The sequence below is a fragment of the Sinocyclocheilus rhinocerous genome, unplaced genomic scaffold, assembly GCF_001515625.1.
Source record: "Sinocyclocheilus rhinocerous isolate Xijiao unplaced genomic scaffold, SAMN03320098_v1.1 scaffold1112, whole genome shotgun sequence".
NCBI classification, from domain to species: Eukaryota; Metazoa; Chordata; class Actinopteri; order Cypriniformes; family Cyprinidae; genus Sinocyclocheilus; species Sinocyclocheilus rhinocerous.
The window spans coordinates 927,299-945,136 of NW_015657961.1; the positions used below are offsets into that span (position 1 = coordinate 927,299).

Genomic DNA, 17,838 nt, shown 5'->3' on the forward strand with positions numbered 1-17,838 from the left:
CTACATAAAAAAATCAGTGGAATATGTTGTGTTTTAACAATTAGGCGTTTCAACACTGCACACATAAACAGCATTTACTGAAGTTGTGACTCGATATTAAAAATATAGTGATTTCTGGGGTACTACATTTAAGTATTTTCTTCATTAGCCACAAATTATTAAATTCATATTGAAATGTACAAACTAGACTGAAATATAATATACATGAGGAAAAGGACCCAATTTACGTCCAAAACATAACGTGTAGCTATAAATGGTTTAATTTGCCTGGATTCAGTCAGATTTACTGAATAGAAAGTGTATTTTCCCCATATTTAATGCTAAATTATGTGCATATAAAAAATTAGCTTAGTGCTAAAAATGCAAAACATGCTGCTTATGTGTGCAGTGTGTAGCCAGTTACCATGGTTGCTTATTCCATTTATTGTGCTTGTTCTGATTTCAACCTAAAAAAAAAAGCAAAACCCATTTTTCACATAATCAATGAAGAGTTCCAGTTTTTTTTTTTTTTTTTTTTTACACAGAGAACAGCAATAACAGACGTCTGAAATAGTTTGTGTGTGTGTGAGGAGGATCCTCAAAGCAACATTAGTAACTTATAAAAACATTTGGTCAAGCAAATGAACAAAAAAAATGCTAAAATCCAGGCAATGCAACAGAAGAAGAGAAGAGACAGGTAGTGTGTGAATCACACAGTCCTTGTGCAGTGTTTGTGAGGGTTATTCTTGTTTGTGGCAGTAGATGTCTTTGAGAGCTTTAAGCTCCTCTATGAGAGTCTTGTTCTGGTTTTCCAGCACAGCGACACGATTCTCTAAGCACTTCACGTATTCTTTCTTTTTTTTGCGACACTCGCGTGCCGCCTCCCTACAACATGCAAATAAAAGGTCAAACATGAACATGCACATCAGTGCATTAGTTAAAGCACATGCATACATGAATCATTGAGACTCAGATGTGTGGGTACCTGTTCTTCATGAGGCGGACTTCTCTCTTGCGTGTGGCCTCCTCTGCATTCTGCGGTGGGCAATGCATCGCCCCCGGTGACACTGCCATAACGACGCCTGGTGGTAACCCTGACGACGGGGAGCGGATCTGATATGCTGGCATGTCTCCTGTGGCAGCTGCATGCACAAATATACACCAAAATGCATTATTTGACAGATAAATGGGTAACATTTTAATTAATCATAGTTAATGTTCACATCTACATAGTAACATTAATCCATTAGAAATTAAAATGTTAATGTTACCAATAAATGATGGTCAAAGGTGTAACAAACAATATTTTTTCAATTTTATCTGTCTTATCATCTCTGTCTTAAGATCAGTGGTGACATATATATATATATATATGTATATATATACTTGTGCGAAAACATCAAAAAAGTAATTAAAATAATAATTTTATTCATGAAATGTATTATTATTACTATTATTTCCAAACATATGGAAGCAAACAGAGTCCACAGAGTAAGATTTTAAAATAGGAAATAAAAATGATCATTATTTTTGCAATTCTGGTTCTTGTGCATAATTACATGTAATTACAAGTGTATAAGTAATTCATTAATTACACAATTACAAGTGTATGATTTATTATTATTTTTAATAATAATTATAATACTTTTTTTTCTTACTTTTATCCAACCATATGGGAGCAGTGTAAGTAATAAGTTGTTATTTTGAGTAAATAGCATATATTATTTTATTTCATTTTATTTATTTATTGCAGTTCTGTTTAGTGCTAAACTAGAGAAGAAAGACACTTACTGAAAATTATCCATTGACCAGGTATATTTCATCTGACCAATAAAAAGGCACATAACACTGAATCTAACCAATCAGCTGTGACTTCTATTGGGACCAGGCTTAAAAGGCAGGTCTAATTGGATTCGTTAGTTTATGCAATAAATCCAAAACAATATCAACAAGCAGTTACATAAAAGACTTCACATCCACCCAATCGACACAACATTAAAAACACCTAAATCAACACTGAAAAAGCACATTTAAGTAGACTACTACAAAAAAGTTGCTGGTACTGTACAATACAGTCAGTTTTAATGCTGCTATCAGACAACGGTCCCAGCAGTAAATGTCCTTCAATAAACTGGATATGATTTGACTTAATGTGTATGTGTGTGCGTTTGTTATCAGACAATATGACAAAATGCTGACGTCACCACATGCGTCGTTGCCCAAACCCCCACCCGACTCTACGCCTCTCCCTCTCTCTCCGACTCAGCTTCGGCCGGCTTCCAGGAAACAGACTGACGTCAAACAGAAAGCCCCTCCCCTCTCTCATTCTCTCGCTGCTTTTGTCTCTCTCTCTCTCTCTCTCTCAATGATTCATGTGTGTGAATAGACAGGCAGATTTGGCAGCCTGATTTCGTAAAACACAAAATGTCAATGAGTGTGTTTATGACTGAGAAGAAAGTTTCAACCGCATAAAAGGAAACAACCAAAAGAAGCACAAAAACATGTGTCATTCTTCCACTGTATGTAGACTGATTTTCTCAGAATGCTTACAAACTTTTGCACATGATAAAACTTTTTATCAGCATTGCAGGAACTAAATACATCAACAAACACTTATTAACAGTAATATTCACTGTATTTTTTATTATTACAGCTTATTGTTATTATGTTAATTACATTACTTTTGAAATTGCTGACATTTTCTGCAGTGACAACCTATACTCCAACTAAAAATGTAAAAGCGTTTCATAATTATTGTCATCTATATATTACATACTTTATAATCTTTATAATAATTACTATATTAAAAATTATACTTATTATTATACTTGCATTATTATTATATGAACTCATATTAATTGAGATTACACAGGATCATTTAAAAATTAAAAAAAAAAAGTGAAATGTAACTAAAACTCAAACAAATGTCCCATATTCAACAAAAAAAACAATACAATGAAATTCTCTTTTTTCATCTTTAGCTGCTACTAGATTATTTACCAAATGAAAAAATACAAAACTTCAGGAATGCATAAAACATAAATACATTAGCATTACACTGGCTTTTCCCTTATAAAACACACACACACACACACACACACACACACTCTATCTCACCTGACTCCGTCTCTTCCCCAGTCACTGCCATCTCTATGCTGTAGTAATCCAGTTGTAATTGTCTTTTGATCGCTATCTTCAATGTTTCCTCTTTATTTCCTCTTAAAGCTCTCTCTTCCTTCCAGCTGGTTGAGTGAGTTTCTCTCTCATACACTCTTTCTGACTGTCTTAGTTTGAGTTGTGACACTAAGTGTTTTGCCTTTAACCCTCCCTCCCTCCCTCTTTCTCTCTACCTCCCTCTTTCTCTCTCCCTCCCTCTCTCTCTCTCTCTATCAGATTACTATTAAGAGCATTGACATCACTATGACATCACGGCAGTCTCACAGGGAAATAACACACTGTCTCTGGAGAATGCCCTCCCCACACGTGTGTGTGTGTGTGTGTGTGAGTGAGTGAAAGAGGACACTTGCTTTGTAATTAAACATCCATGCTTAAATTGGTGGCCTGAGGAAAATTAAAACTGACTTCTAATGAACTGTGCAACTGCACGGAATTTAAATATTTAAGTTCATAGTAAAAGAGAAGAAGAGGAAGAGGAAGAGGAAGAGGAAGAGAAGAGAAGAGAAGAGAAGAGAAGAGAAGAGAAGAGAAGTTGTTGAGTTTGATGTACAGTATTTTTAGATCATGATGACGCAAAAGCATTTCAGCACAAACAAAAGGATACTGTGCCCATTTCACCTCATAACACTAACACAGGCATCTGAAATGGTACACACACACACACACAATCACACATCAGTAATCCTATCACACTGTTTACATACATAAATAACTCCAAATATATCTTTAATTCATATCTGTTTCAACAGGTCTGAAATCATTTGAAACAGTCTCTGTTATCACGATAAAAACACATTGTTTTTATCAGTATACTGTTTTGTTTGCAGTAAAATATGATACATTATATTATTATTACATATTATTTATTCATGAATATAAAAAAGAATATAAATTTATACTAGTATAAATTATTAAATATTAAAACAATTACACATATCATACTTTATTAAATATTATATTAATTATATATTATAAAGTAATTAAGTACTATATTTATATTTGTATTAGGGGTCGACCGATTATCGGCGCCAATATTAAGCATTTTTATGGTTATCTGTATCGTCCTTTTTAAACCTGATTTGCAGATAAAATAATTTAAAAGCATTTAAAGAAAGTTTTTGTCAGAGCATTAGTTATTCTTCATTTTGACATTAATTTTCATTTTTACACCAGAAATATATTGGATCAAAATATCGGTTATCGGCCTACTTGATCTGTAATAATCGTCGGCATCCTCCCTGAAAAACACATATCTGTCGACCCTTAATTTATATATAACCTACCTCACTAAATTTAGCATTTGTATGTTAGATTTATGCTAATATAACAAGAAAAAAACAGTTTGCCCAAATGGTAAGATGCATTTAAGATAATTAAAAATATTTGAAATACTCACTGAAAACAAATTTAATATCCCAAGGATGTTTAGATATTTTACTGGAAAACAGGACCAAAATACAGATCAAGAAAATAATTTTTGCAATATTCAGCACAAAGACTGTACCAGGGTATCAGGGTACATTTATTATTATAGTTATCTATGGTATTATCCAAAGCTCATATTCAAAGTTGGATGTCCAAGCAATAGTGAGTCAGTTCACATGCTGAACTCTCATCTTTGCAAATCAAGGAGATTTTCAGCCGTAGTTTGTCAGCGTCACATCACAACAAATTGAACCAGTTTCTTCTCAGTTACTGCAAAGTCTGGAACTTCAGCACATAATAAAACAAGTCTAACAATTTTCCCACACTGCAACGTTCAGTTCAGTGTCCTTCCAAGTTCAGAGCCCAGTCTCAGCAAACACAGCTCATACACACATTTTGTTTTTGTGTTTCAACATCGCCGAAATTACAACAATTACAACGTGTTGAAAAATACAATTAACCTCTTCCTGCCTGACTTCAGAAACGAAGAAAAAAAAAAGCTTTTTTTTCCCCTAGAAAAGTTCATAAAAGTTCAAGTGTCTTACCCTGAACGAGCACCTGTCCAGAGGTCAGCAGTAGCTGTTGGCCGGGGTCTCCAGGCTGGGCGCCGTACTGCAGGATAGTGGCCCCAGGCTGCGGTGTGGCGGGGCTGGGAAGAGTCAGAGCCTGAACCCCCTGCAGGGCCTCTCCTCCAGGGCCGGCCAGCTGTATTGCTCCACCCTGAGTGATCGTAACTGCACAGACACAAAACAGTTAGTCTTGAATCTGACCAAACACCTGGTATATATCAAATGATAAGGGTTTAGTACATTTGGGAAACATTTGCGCAATATCTAATGAATTGGTCTTTCGTAAGAATGGGCTGATGAACAACAAACCCCCTAATTTTAAGGGTAGAGTTTTAAGAGTTCACATTTCATGCTGCACAAAGACATAATAGTTTATGAGAAATGAACTCAGGCGTACTGTATTGCCCGGAGCTGGTCTGGTAGATTGGAGACGGTGCCATCACCGTAGCAACACTGGAGGTGGCCAGGGTTTCTTCCTCCACTTTCTCCTCTTCCTCTATCTTTGGCACGGCAGGTACGTCTGATGACAACTCATTAAAGATTTTCCTGAAATACATATCTAAGTAAATACATTTACTTCATCTGACAATCAGAATATTTCACTAAATTCTGGCAAAAAATGATTATGTGTGTTGTTGGTGTATGGATTTCTGGGTATTATTGGATTTGGAGTATTTTGTTGTTAAATGCAGGGATATCATGATCAGGTCAGGTCATGAGGTCATGCTATTGTTAACTTAAAACTATTAAAACTAATCATTTTCAGTAAATAAAATAACGCTAAAATGAAATAAAATATCAATATTACATGAAAACTATAACTATATAATATAATATTAGAAATGTTGTCTTGGCAACTAGATGAAGAACCTGAAGATATATAAAATAAAAGGTAATTCAAAATATAAAAAAATACTATAATAGTTCATAAATATTGCAAAAAATGTTGCTCAAGAATTGATCTCACCTGTAAGATGGTCGTCTGGACAGAATCTCCCTTCTCTTCTGAGGATCTGATGGGTTTGAACCCGATCCACCAGTATCAACAGCTACCTAAAAACATCCAAACACAAATATACACTTCTTAATTCCAAATGAGCCTTTAAAAGCATTTGTGAAGGGGAAAATTATCAGTGAATAATAGCTATATAGACTGCTTTTTTGCCAAGGCTTCACTGTACAGGACATTCTTTGAAAATATATATTTTGGGATATATTGATGACAGAAAAAAGTCATACCAGTTTGATACGACACAAGGGTGCCTAAATATTGACATAACTTTAATTTTTGGGCCCTTTAAAAAGCAATAGAAAATGCATTTCTCTTGAGATAACAACCGTGCCATCTCCTGAGCAGATTTGAATTGTCTGACGTGGGCTTTGTGTGTGCGTGTGACCAACAAGATCCGATGCATTGACTCTCACATTACTCAAATCTCATTACTGCTCCGTACAGCTACTCTCACTCTTGTTGTTACTGTGTCAGTCTGCTTTTCCTTCATCCCATTGATCCCAGGATGAGTAAACGCAGCCTGCGATTGGCTACAGCTCTAACTGCTGCAATGTGATTGGTCAGTCTCTCCAGGTAAAGGAACAGGTAAATGAATAACAGGTTTTTTGCTTCAATGGCTCACAGATCAGCACACGCTTTGGTTTAATAAGAGTGGACTTTATAAATGGTAACTTTGACTAAGATTTGTATTTGGACTAGTCCTGTACAAATGCCTTACATCTATACACATAAAACCTGTATGTGTGTACCTGCACTGTTTGTATCTGAGGTGATTGGATAACAGAGGGCTGTGTGGTCTGAATGACTCCCTGCACCTGTAGTGTCTGTACATCAGGTAATGACACCACAGACACACCCTCATTCACCTGAGAGAGAGACAGAGACAGAGACAGGGATGGTAAAAAATGTCTGATGCTGTTTAGCCCAGTGTTGTTAATGTTAACTAAAACTAAAACTATCAAAATTTCATTTTCAAAATGAATTGAAATAAAGCTGAAATAACATAAAACATAAATATTAGATGCAAAACTTAAATTTAAACAAACATCACAAATCTTGCCTCGGCAACCAGAATTCTTATAGTTGACGAACACTGAAACTAAAATTAAAACTGATAAAAAAATAAAAAAATAAATGTTAACTGATAAAATAATCAAACTGATAATAAACTGATGAAACAAACAATAAACTGATAAAATAATCAAATATAATAATAAAAAATGTATTTCAGCCCATTGCCAAGGAAACATTTGAACTTGACAACAAGTTTACCTTGAGGTACTAAAGTAATTTTAAATATTAATAAAACAAATAAACTACATAAATACATATATAAAAATAAAAACGACTAAAAATGAAAAAAAAAAAGAAGATTAGTTTTATCAAAAATGTAAATTAATAAATAAAAATGATTCAACAAACTAATAAAAACTATAATAGTATTTTAATGATACTAAAATAACACTGTTGGTAAAAATATATTATATATATTAAAAAATAAATAAATTAAAGCTTAAAATATTAAATAAAAATATTTTAAAAATTAGAAAAAAATAAAAATAGCAAAAGCACATAAAAATGACTAAAATTCAAACTAAAATTTAAATGAACAATATCATTTATTAAATATAAATTATTATTAGACAAAAATAAAAACAAATTCAAATGATTAATTAATACTTTAATAGTATATAAATAATACTAAAATAACACTTATTGTTTAACATCCTTTAAAACAATAAAGTCCCATTTTGGTTCAAACTCTTTTTTTTTTGTTTTGAGATTTGTTTTTGGCATTTTTGCCTTTATCGAGCGGGGGCCGGATCGGGAAAGGTCCATGAGCTGGGACTCGAACTCAGGACGCCCGAAGCACAACGGCGATATATGTAGGCGCGCTGCCCACAAAGCTATTGGTGCCGACCAAACTCTTTTTTTAACATTTAGTCTGTAAATATTTCAGTCTGAAAACACACATCAAGTACCATGGTATTACCATGTTTTTTTGGACACAGTATCATAATAATACTATAGTAATACTATGTTTTTTTATGGCAATACCATATTATTATGATGTTATTATGGTAATTACTATGCATTACCATGTTAAGTAACCTGAAGATCCACATAAATCCTATGGTATATGAATACAATAATCAAACCATGTCATGGCAGTAATTGAAACCAAGCATCACTGTACCATGGTACCACCACAGCACTTTTTTGCTAAGGACTGGAATGTGTAATAGTATCTGTAAATAAGATTTTGAAACATTTTCCTGAGTTTATTCAAACATAATGCTTTATCAAGCATTTGTGTTTCAGTGTGGCATGATCTGTGTAACAGGTGTCATATCTGTGGAAGGCTTGTACCTGTGTGAGTGAATCAGAGTCTGACTGTACCTCACTTGTTACTTTCTCAGTTGCATTGGCTTCCTGTTGCGCTCTGGTTGCAGTTTCCATGGAGATCGGCCTAGTAACACAGCAGACAGGAAATGCACAGTCAGCGCTCTGTAGAGTCACACGTCACAAGATTTTAAACAGCCTACTGCAATTTGACATAATAATCCATTATTTTAGCCCAATGTTTGCCAATCTATAGTGGTTCAAAATGTGACGCAATAAAACTGCTCTGCGTTTGTGAGAGTTTGTGTTGAAATGTTCATGCATTTCTGAAACATTGTGCATTGAAGAAAGCAGTTTCTTCTTTTGCACAGTAGGGGTTTTCATCTGTTGACAGTGTAAATGGACTTCTGGATTGGGCTTTCCCTAATGTTATGAAAAATGCATGACAAATTTATGGTAAAACAGAGGATCAACGCTTTAATACTATTTACTAATTGGGCTTGAGTAGGTAAGAGAAACTTACCAAAATAACTTGAAGAGAAAATAAATTAATTTTTATACTATACTTCACTATTTTTTTTTTATTACATGCATCAAACATAAGTTAAATTACTGCAATTAAAGAGTATGAAAAAATAATATATAAAACCCCCAAATAATGTAAAATTGAATATATCATGATACAATACTGGTTTGGTTTATTATGATCAAAAATTGCGCGCGCACACAGCGAGCTGTAACGGCCGCGTGCACTTCCTCATTCTATCTGAACGGTTCTTGGCCAGTGCACAAACTTCTAAGGAAATATGAGGAAACATGTTTTACTCCATTGCTTTAGCATGCTGAGATGATTCCTTCTAGTGCTGATTTAAGGGTGCATTATGTCAGTATTCGCTGAACTTCTGTTTCCTCGCTGGACTGACAGAACAAACGCGCGCAAACTTTGAACAGCTCGCTTATGTAACAGCAATCGGTGGCACGAGGATATGACACACATAACTGCAACATTCATGGGCTTACAAATAAATACTGGACAGTAAAGCATCTTGCAAAGCTTTTAGGTTCTTAAGGCAAGCTGTCTACTGTATTTATTTGCATAGTCCTGGACCAAGCTGCGTCATTCTCCACAACCTCAATGAATTTTTAATATCGCCAACACTGCATTTAACTTGACCTTTTTGCTTTGTTACTTAGATTATATTTCAGAGCAACTCTGATTATTAATTTTAAACACTCAGATTATGAAATCTGCGCGCTTTTTGTTATTGGCAGGTTTATTTTCTTGTCAACAGTAGTTTAACGCGCAGGTTACACCAGGAACCGCGTCGTAGACAGCTTCGCCTCGTTGCACATATTACACTGAGAAACTAATTTAATTAGCAGCTACATGTTCGTCTTATGCGCTCATCTCCAGATCCTCTCTGGCGGGTGGCGGCAGATCGAAATGCCAGCAATAACTTACCCGAGTTTTACGTAGAGTCTCGTCACTCGTTACGGGTGCAGAGGAAGCCCGACTCGTTGCACACGTAGAGCCCACGTCAGCTCTGATGATGCGCCTGGGAAATGTGGACTATGCAGCCAGAGGCCCCGACAGCACACACACACACACGAATACTCGATGGGCGGAGCCTAGGCGCTGAGGGGCCGCTGTCACTCACCAAATGCCCTAAACAGTCCATTTAATCAACGAATTGATTTCCATAATGAATTAATGCGTAATTGAGGCTTCAATTTCATTATAATAGTTGATCGAATTTCATAATAATAATGATAATGTTCCAGACTGATCACACTTACAAAAAAGATTTATAGAAATTTTATACTCTAAAATAAATAAATAATAAAAACCCAACAAAATAAAAAAAATGCATCATGTTTCATTTATTAAAAAATAAGCTTAAATAGGTTTGAGTCAAATAGAAATACAGAAGTTTGGTGAAATAGCGCCATCTTGCGATAGAAGAATATAATCTTTTCTCAGTTATCATACAGATGTAATAAAATGTGTAGTTTGAGAGAGACAGACAGACAGACAGACAGACAGATGATAGATAGATAGACAGACAGACAGATGATAGATAGATAGACAGACAGACAGATGATAGATAGATAGACAGACAGACAGATGATAGATAGATAGACAGACAGACAGATGATAGACTGACTGACTGACTGACTGACTGACAGAGATAGATAGATAGATAGAAAGACAGATAGAATGTTATGTGATCATTCAACTATTTGAGTTCAGACAGAGATTTAGTGTTTTTTGTTAGCGACTGGCACTTTGAGGTCGCAATGTCACATAAGTTGTGCAAAGAACTTGCAAGTCAGTGTTGATTACATTTGTTGGAAACTATTTGCCAGATTTGTTACACTGGAAACCACACTAGCAACTCCTTACAAGTGAGAAATAGTCACAGGAGGAGACCATTGACTTTGTCAGTGAAAAGCAGATGCTCATCTATAAATGATGAGTCACTGTAGACTCCACCACTGGGATTCAGCCCACTGTTTGGGCCAATACATCAAACATGCATATGAGAAGATAAAAAGATTGCACTACCTGCAGCTTTGAAACAAAAACAAAACGTCATGGCTCTAACACGCAGACAGCGACTCACAGAGCTGACCCTGTATCTGACAACTCACTAACTGTGGCATGAAAGTTGGTAGAAGAGTTCTCTACTGTTTTTCAGTAATGGATCTCCAGCATCTGGTCATTAGATCAAAGCATGTGTACGTAATCCTACAGCTGTTCCACTAAAGCTTCACTCAACTGGGTGTGTAGAACTAATCTGCATCAGTCCCTCGGTGTGCGTGTGCAGTTTCACTGCCCAATGCCACCTGCCCAGTGTTTCTATTTTAGTACACCTCTGCCCTACAAGCAGAAAGCTAAATGTGACACATTTAGCTTTACATATACATAAAATTGGCCATATGTATGGAAGTTAATGCCCACATGCTAAATCATTCACACACTGAAATAAGGAGAACTATAAAAGAACTAAAAATAAAATTATGGAATAATCTGTCAATGTAATGCTTCAAACATAAAAATGTAAATAAATAAATAATTTTAGAACGGGGGTTGCTTTTAAAATTGAGTCGAAAGTTGATTGGTCGCCCCCACAATGCCACTCATTTGATGGATAAGGTCATTTGACAAAATGACAAAAAAAAAAAAAAAATTATAAAGAAAAGCAACTGGTAAATTGTTATTTTAATGCAATTTTAAATGTCAAAGCATGTGTACGTAATCCTACAGCTGTTCCACTAAAGCTTCACTCAACTGGGTGTGTAGAACTAATCTGCATCAGTCCCTCGGTGTGCGTGTATAATTATAAATTATAAAATTATATAATTATATAATTATAAAAATAATTATAAAGAAAAGCAACTGGTAAATTGTTATTTTAATGCAATTTTAAATGTGCATTTAAAATTATTTATTCATTTTATTGTTGTATTTTTCTACATTTTAAAACATGAATTAAATAAAGAGCTTTAAGCATTTATTTTTCCAATTAAATTATTCATAAATTATTTATTAATTCATTTTTTATTTAACTACATTTCAAATAATGAACTTTCAGTTTTAAATATGTTTTAATTTTTAAATTTTAAATATGTATATTAAGTTTTACATTTATTCATTTCCATTTTTCCATGTTACTATCATTTATTTATTTATTGTCAAGTCTTTCAATGTCAAGTCTAAGTCACAATATTTGTATAACATATTTTCCCCATGCAGACACAAGGCTTTAATTTGGAGTCTAAGTCAGATCTCATTCAGTTTTGTAACTCGTGGCATCTCATAAATGTGATGACCCTTGACCCCTACACTAACCCAACTAACCTAACCCTTTATTTGATAACCCGTTGATTTTCACATATTTCACTATATGTGTGAAGAAAGGTAAAAAAAAAAAAAATCCAAAAAGTAAACCGTGAATAATGAACTTTTCAATGAATGTAAAATAAGTTTGACTTTACGATCACAAGTATAGCTAAACGTGTACAGTACAAACGCGCAGGCGTTGCGCCAGTGCCGTCTACCACCGCCAGAGGGCGCAAGAAGCCCGTTTTCGTTGCTTCTGAACCGACTGATCACGGCGCGGTTCCCGTAGGCAGATCCCAAACACTAAACAGGTGGTCATACACCGCCACACAGCGCCCGCCGCGATGAAACGGAACGGCTACCGATCGTAACTTACACTGAGGCGCCAAGGTGCTGAACCAAAGATTATTAATGATCTGGACATCACAGCACGGGAGCCTTTGATCCCGAGTTTCCCTTGGATTCGGGAAGGTCTAAGGAGAGTTGGAACTATGAAAGTGACGGTGTGTTTTGGAAGAACTCGGGTCGTGGTTCCGTGCGGAGATGGCAACATTAAAGTGCACTCGCTCGTCCAGCAGGCCGCGATGCGGTACAGGAGAGCGATCGCCAAGGTGAGATGCTGTTTCTCTGTATCATCTGATTGTGCTCTGGAAACATAGTTGCGCCGGTGAGGGCTGCAAATATGGCGCTGTAGAGACGGAGTAAGTGAGCGGGGGAAGGGATTGGGACCGTCCGGACACTTAAACTCCGGGAAAGAACGGCTTTATTCCCCAGAAAATAAAGCGTTGTGTGTTTTATCCTCTTTTAATGTGCAGGGCCATCTTCTTTGTTCTTTATGTCTACAGCAAACCCCTGGAAGCCAGTGAGAAATGGGGCAAATGAAGTAATATAAGAGAAAGCGAAGTTTCCTCCACGTTTGAAACGTTATTACCCTACTTTGGGACCCGTTAGAAATGACAGCATTTAGTAGAATGCAATATCACGTACATTGACTTTTTGTTTACATGGCGGGTTGCCGCAACTGAAGCGTCCTCATGCTTTTTGTGACAAAAATACGTCTTGAACTTTTCTTGTGTGTTTTCTAGTCCTGCGCTTTGTTTGTTTTAGTGAGCTGATGAGAGCTGCTGCTGCTAGGCTAACAGTGATAATTGATATGTCCTCTACACGTTTGGCACATATAAACCGTGTTTTTCGAGTCACACAACGCATCTACACTTAAAGAGAACGACGCGACTAACAAAACCGGAACGAATCAACAAAGCAGTCCGTTTAGCGCGAGAGCTCACTGTCCGGGCGTTTAGTTCGCGAGCGTTTAAGTTTCGTTGCGTCCCTAGCAGTGTATACGGAGGTGCGCTCAATACTTGTTTTGCTAATTAAAAAAAAGTTTTTGCACACATAAACAATTAAGGACTTAAAGAAGTATAGTAACACTCTAGACATGTACGTCTTTTAGAAAATGCTGTTTTAAATTCTACATATAGCGGGTCGACCTTTCATGGGCGCAAACTCCGTCCCACAGCCAATTCTAAAGTAGCAGTGTATACGGAGGTGCGCTAAATACTTGTTTTGCTAATTAAAAAAAAAGTTTTTACACACATAAACAATTAAGGACTTAAAGAAGTATAGTAACACTCTAGACATGTACGTCTTTTAGAAAATGCTGTTTTAAATTCTACATATAGCGGGTCGACCTTTCATGGGCGCAAACTCCGTCCCACAGCCAATTCTAAAGATTTCATAGATTTTAGCATTGTTGAGTGCATAGCTAACTGTAAAACAAATATTAATGTCTATCTATAACCATAACCTTAGTATAGCGCTGGTAGCACATCCTGATAGATAGCATTAAAGGATTAGTTCACTTCCAGAATAAAAAATTCCTAATAATTTACTCACCCTCATGTCATCCAAGATGTTCATGTCATTCTTTCTTCAGTTGCAAAGAAATTAAGGTTTTTTTAGGAAAACATTCTGGGATTTTTCTCCATATAATGGACTTCAATGGTGGCCAGTGGGCTGAAGGGCCAAATTGCATTTTCAGTGCAGCTTCAAAGGGCTCTACACCATTCCAGCCGAGGATTAAGGGTCTTTTCTAGTGAAACTTTTGGTCATTTTCTTTAAAAAAATTAAATTGTATATACTTTTTAACCACAAATGCTCGTCGTGCACTAGCTGGACTTCACGCATCATGTAGTCACGTTGGAAAGGTCACGCGTGACGTCGGCAGAAGCACTGACCCAGTGTTTACAAAGTGAACGTGCAAAGAAAGTCAAGCATCCTTTACAAAAAAAGGTAAAACAACAATGATGGACGATTTTGAAGAGAACATGAGATGGAGTTTTTCACCTTACCCTACCTTTTTGAACTGGAGTACACAGACGAAGAGCTAACCTTGCGTGAACTTTCCAACGTGATTTCACAGTGCGTGAATTTGCAGACGCGCATCGCAGAGCTGGTGCAAGACGGGCATTTGTGGTTAAAAAGTATATAGTATTTTTTTTTTTTTTACCCTTATTCCTCGGCTGGGATCATGTAGAGCCCTTTGAAGCTGCATTGAAAGTGCAATTTGGACCTTCAGCCCATTGGCCACCAGTAATTTCTTTGCGACTGAAGACAGAACGACATGAACATATTGGATGACATGGGGGTGAGTAAATTTTCAGGAAATTTTTATTCTGGAAGTGAACTAATCCTTTAAGGGCTGTTCATGCCGAGGATGATAACGATAATGATAACTATTTTAATGATCATTCTAATTCTATGAGATTAGGGAAATCACAACTATAAAGATGACGACACAGAGGAATGATATTGTAGGAATCACTTTCAGAACTTTTTTTCCCAGCTTAAAAACATCGACAGCCAATCCGATTACACCCGCCTTTAAAGAGCTTAAGCAAACAGAACATCATATCGAATGTTGATGTGAACACTAATATAGTTATTGTTATAGTTAACATTCTTGTTGTGAATGGGCTTTTACTGTTTGTTGCAGTCAGATCCATCCATGGATTTTCTGAATCCGTGATGATGATGATGATGGGTCATTCTTGATTCATTCATTCGTTGTGTCTGTCACGTGACAAATGAACAAAAGACTCAGGTGAACTAATCCTTTGTGTTGCTCCTGATTTATGTTTGGCTGACTTGTAATTTATATAGTTTATAGTTTCTTAATTTGGAATATGATCAAATGATACATATTTGAATGTACAGGGGATTTGACCGTTGAAAATATTATTACATTTTAACACCTGGCCTAAGTCAACACCAAATGACTTGAATTAAGTTATAGAGAGTCTTCCGATCATGAATCACCAACTCACCAAAAATAATTGCGATTGCATCCAGTAATGTCCATAGATATATGTAGTATGAGATGAAAAAAAAAAAACGTAGACGTTAATAGCTTGGGCTACTGTTTTGACCACGGTTGCACCAACAGATCTCCCAGAGTACCTTAGAGTCTGGTTTGCACCGGGGAGAAATCAGCATTCAGGATCAGCACTCAGACTAGTAGCGTTCAATACGCAGCTTTTACAGTTAAATGATCCGAGGCTCAGAGATTTTTGCTCGATATATATGAGGGAAGTGGAGGGAGTGAGGGAGACAAACGCGTGTTTGTTCACATGAATAAATTATTTTCTCTTTTAGTAGCATATGCACAGAATTGTTTATATGTGTTCACAGTGCTGGCCACCTGTGAGTGTGTGTGTGGTGGATGATTTATTGTTAAATGAAAGTTGTAGCCACTTTGTTTGCTCTTAAACAAAACATCTGTTAGTGTATGTGTCTACGATGACAGTTGTTGTTATAACGATGTAGAGTTTTATCACGATGATATAGAGTTCCATTGTGATGGAGCAGTTATTATCATAATCATATGGAGTGTTATTATGGCAAATCTGATTTTATGATGAAGTTGAGGATGGCCTGATGTGAGATTTGGCCAGTTTTGGGTCAGTTGAACTGACCGTTACTTGTTATCTTATCATGTTCATCTTAAGTTTGTTAATGTTGTACATGTGTTGTCACGCTTTGCAAATGTACATTTTTTGTGGTTTTCTGCTGATGTAGCTATCTATAGAAGAGGTTTTGTTGAACTACACTCTTAAAAATAAAGGTGCTTCACGATGCCATAGAAGAACCTTTTTGTCTAAATGGTTCCATAAAGAACCTTTAACATCTGAAGAACCTTTGTTTCACAAAAGGTTCTTTGTGGCGAAAGAAGGTTCTTCAGATTATAAAAAGGTAAGAAAGAGATGGTTCTTTAAAGAACCTTTGACTGAATGGTTCTTTTTGGAACCAAAAATGGTTCTTCTATGGCATCGCTGTGAAGAACCTTTTGAAGCACCGTTATTTTTAAGAGGAATTTGTGATCATATGTGCAGAACTCTCCCACTTGGCCCACTACAAGAAGAATATAACTGGAGTTCACTCATTGGCCACACTTTTGCTCTCTTTTTCCCCTTTTTTATTTTGAAAGTTCGATGCAGTGTTCATTCCGTCAGTCAGGTGAAAAACCTGTAAACACAAATACAAACACCACTTTAAGAGCACAAGTAGATGCAATCAAATACAAAACAGAATTTAGCGCACACAAGATTTAAATGCTTGATTTTAAATTACCATAAAGAAGACCATGTAAGTAGGCGGCATATATTCAAACATTTCTACAGTAAATACAGTTTTTTTTAATTGATGATTTAATGATTGTAAACATTTGCCTTTTATAATTTTTATTCTGAATATATTTTATATATATAATATAATCAGACCTTCATCCACAACCCAAAACTAATACAAAAAGTGCTCAAATTAAGCCCTACAGCAAATACCATATTTCTAATAAATGAACTGTGTGACTAAAAACAATCACTACCAAAAATTCAGCCCATTAAATGTTGAAATAATGACAAATAAAATAAAACAATGATGTCCAAATACACCCTTAGAATGATATAATGTGCAATAAACAAAAATCCAATTTCATACAAGAGAAAAGTATGAAAGCTCACAGGCTACTTCTTCATTGATTGTAGGCAGCTTAATTCTGCACAAAAGAGTTTTTTTCTTCAGTCCAAGTAATGACAAGTTCACTTTCCGGTGCTGCTTTCTTCTGCTGCCCTGCACTGAGTCTGTGTCTGCCCTGCTAATTGTCAGATCAACTTCACTTGGTGCATTTTGAAAGTGAAAGTGAAGTGACGTGTGGCCAAGTATGGTGACCCATACTCGGAATTTGTGCTCTGCATTTAACCCATCCCAAGTGCACACACACACACTAGTGCTGAACGATTTTGGAAAATCTAATTGCGATTGCGATTTAATATGCAATTATTTTTTTAAAGCTCTTTATGTTCTGTATTATTTAACAAAGACAAGCTATAAATCATTGTATAGTATGACCAACACAATATTAGATAGATTAAACATAAATGTTCTTTTCTGTAGGCCAGGCCTATATGTTACGATGAAATTAGGTGATGCAT

General features: G+C 35.8%; 2 protein-coding genes across 5 annotated transcripts in view; one reads left to right on the forward strand and one right to left on the reverse strand.

Annotated features, from left to right (window-relative positions):
- Window positions 1-438: 438 nt before the first annotated feature.
- On the reverse strand, window positions 439-10,092 carry LOC107721749 (cAMP-responsive element modulator-like). Of its 4 annotated transcripts, none has more exons than XM_016529909.1 (8): window positions 9,968-10,092; window positions 8,533-8,632; window positions 6,912-7,028; window positions 6,118-6,203; window positions 5,548-5,696; window positions 5,127-5,315; window positions 965-1,121; window positions 439-864 (listed from the first exon to the last, which is right to left on the reverse strand). In XM_016529909.1, exons 2-8 carry the CDS (start codon window positions 8,620-8,622, stop codon window positions 720-722), a joined length of 933 nt encoding a protein of 310 aa, XP_016385395.1. In that variant the 5' UTR covers window positions 8,623-8,632; window positions 9,968-10,092; the 3' UTR covers window positions 439-719. The 4 variants fall into 4 exon arrangements, with proteins under 4 accessions (XP_016385395.1, XP_016385396.1, XP_016385397.1 ...); XM_016529910.1 differs by having other exon boundaries at window positions 8,563-8,632; window positions 9,968-10,091; XM_016529911.1 differs by lacking the exon at window positions 6,912-7,028 and having other exon boundaries at window positions 9,968-10,087.
- A 2,553-nt stretch (window positions 10,093-12,645) lies between these two features.
- LOC107721697 (partitioning defective 3 homolog) overlaps window positions 12,646-17,838 on the forward strand; it is a 102,337-nt gene continuing 97,144 nt past the window's right edge. Inside the window, 1 exon segment of the mRNA XM_074560112.1 lies at window positions 12,646-12,960. Within this exon segment, the coding sequence (XP_074416213.1) occupies window positions 12,841-12,960 (120 nt within the window). The 5' untranslated portion in view covers window positions 12,646-12,840.

Coding starts and splice junctions, on each gene's coding strand:
- LOC107721749 (XM_016529909.1), bottom strand. CDS start 8,622: ATGGAAACTGCAACCAGAGCGCAACAGGAAGCCAATGCAACTGAGAAA. Junction 7,029..8,532: donor ACTCTGATTCACTCACACAG/GTACAAGCCTTC, acceptor TCTCTCTCTCAG/GTGAATGAGGGTGTGTCTGT. Junction 1,122..5,126: donor TGGACAGGTGCTCGTTCAGG/GTAAGACACTTG, acceptor TTGTGCATGCAG/CTGCCACAGGAGACATGCCA.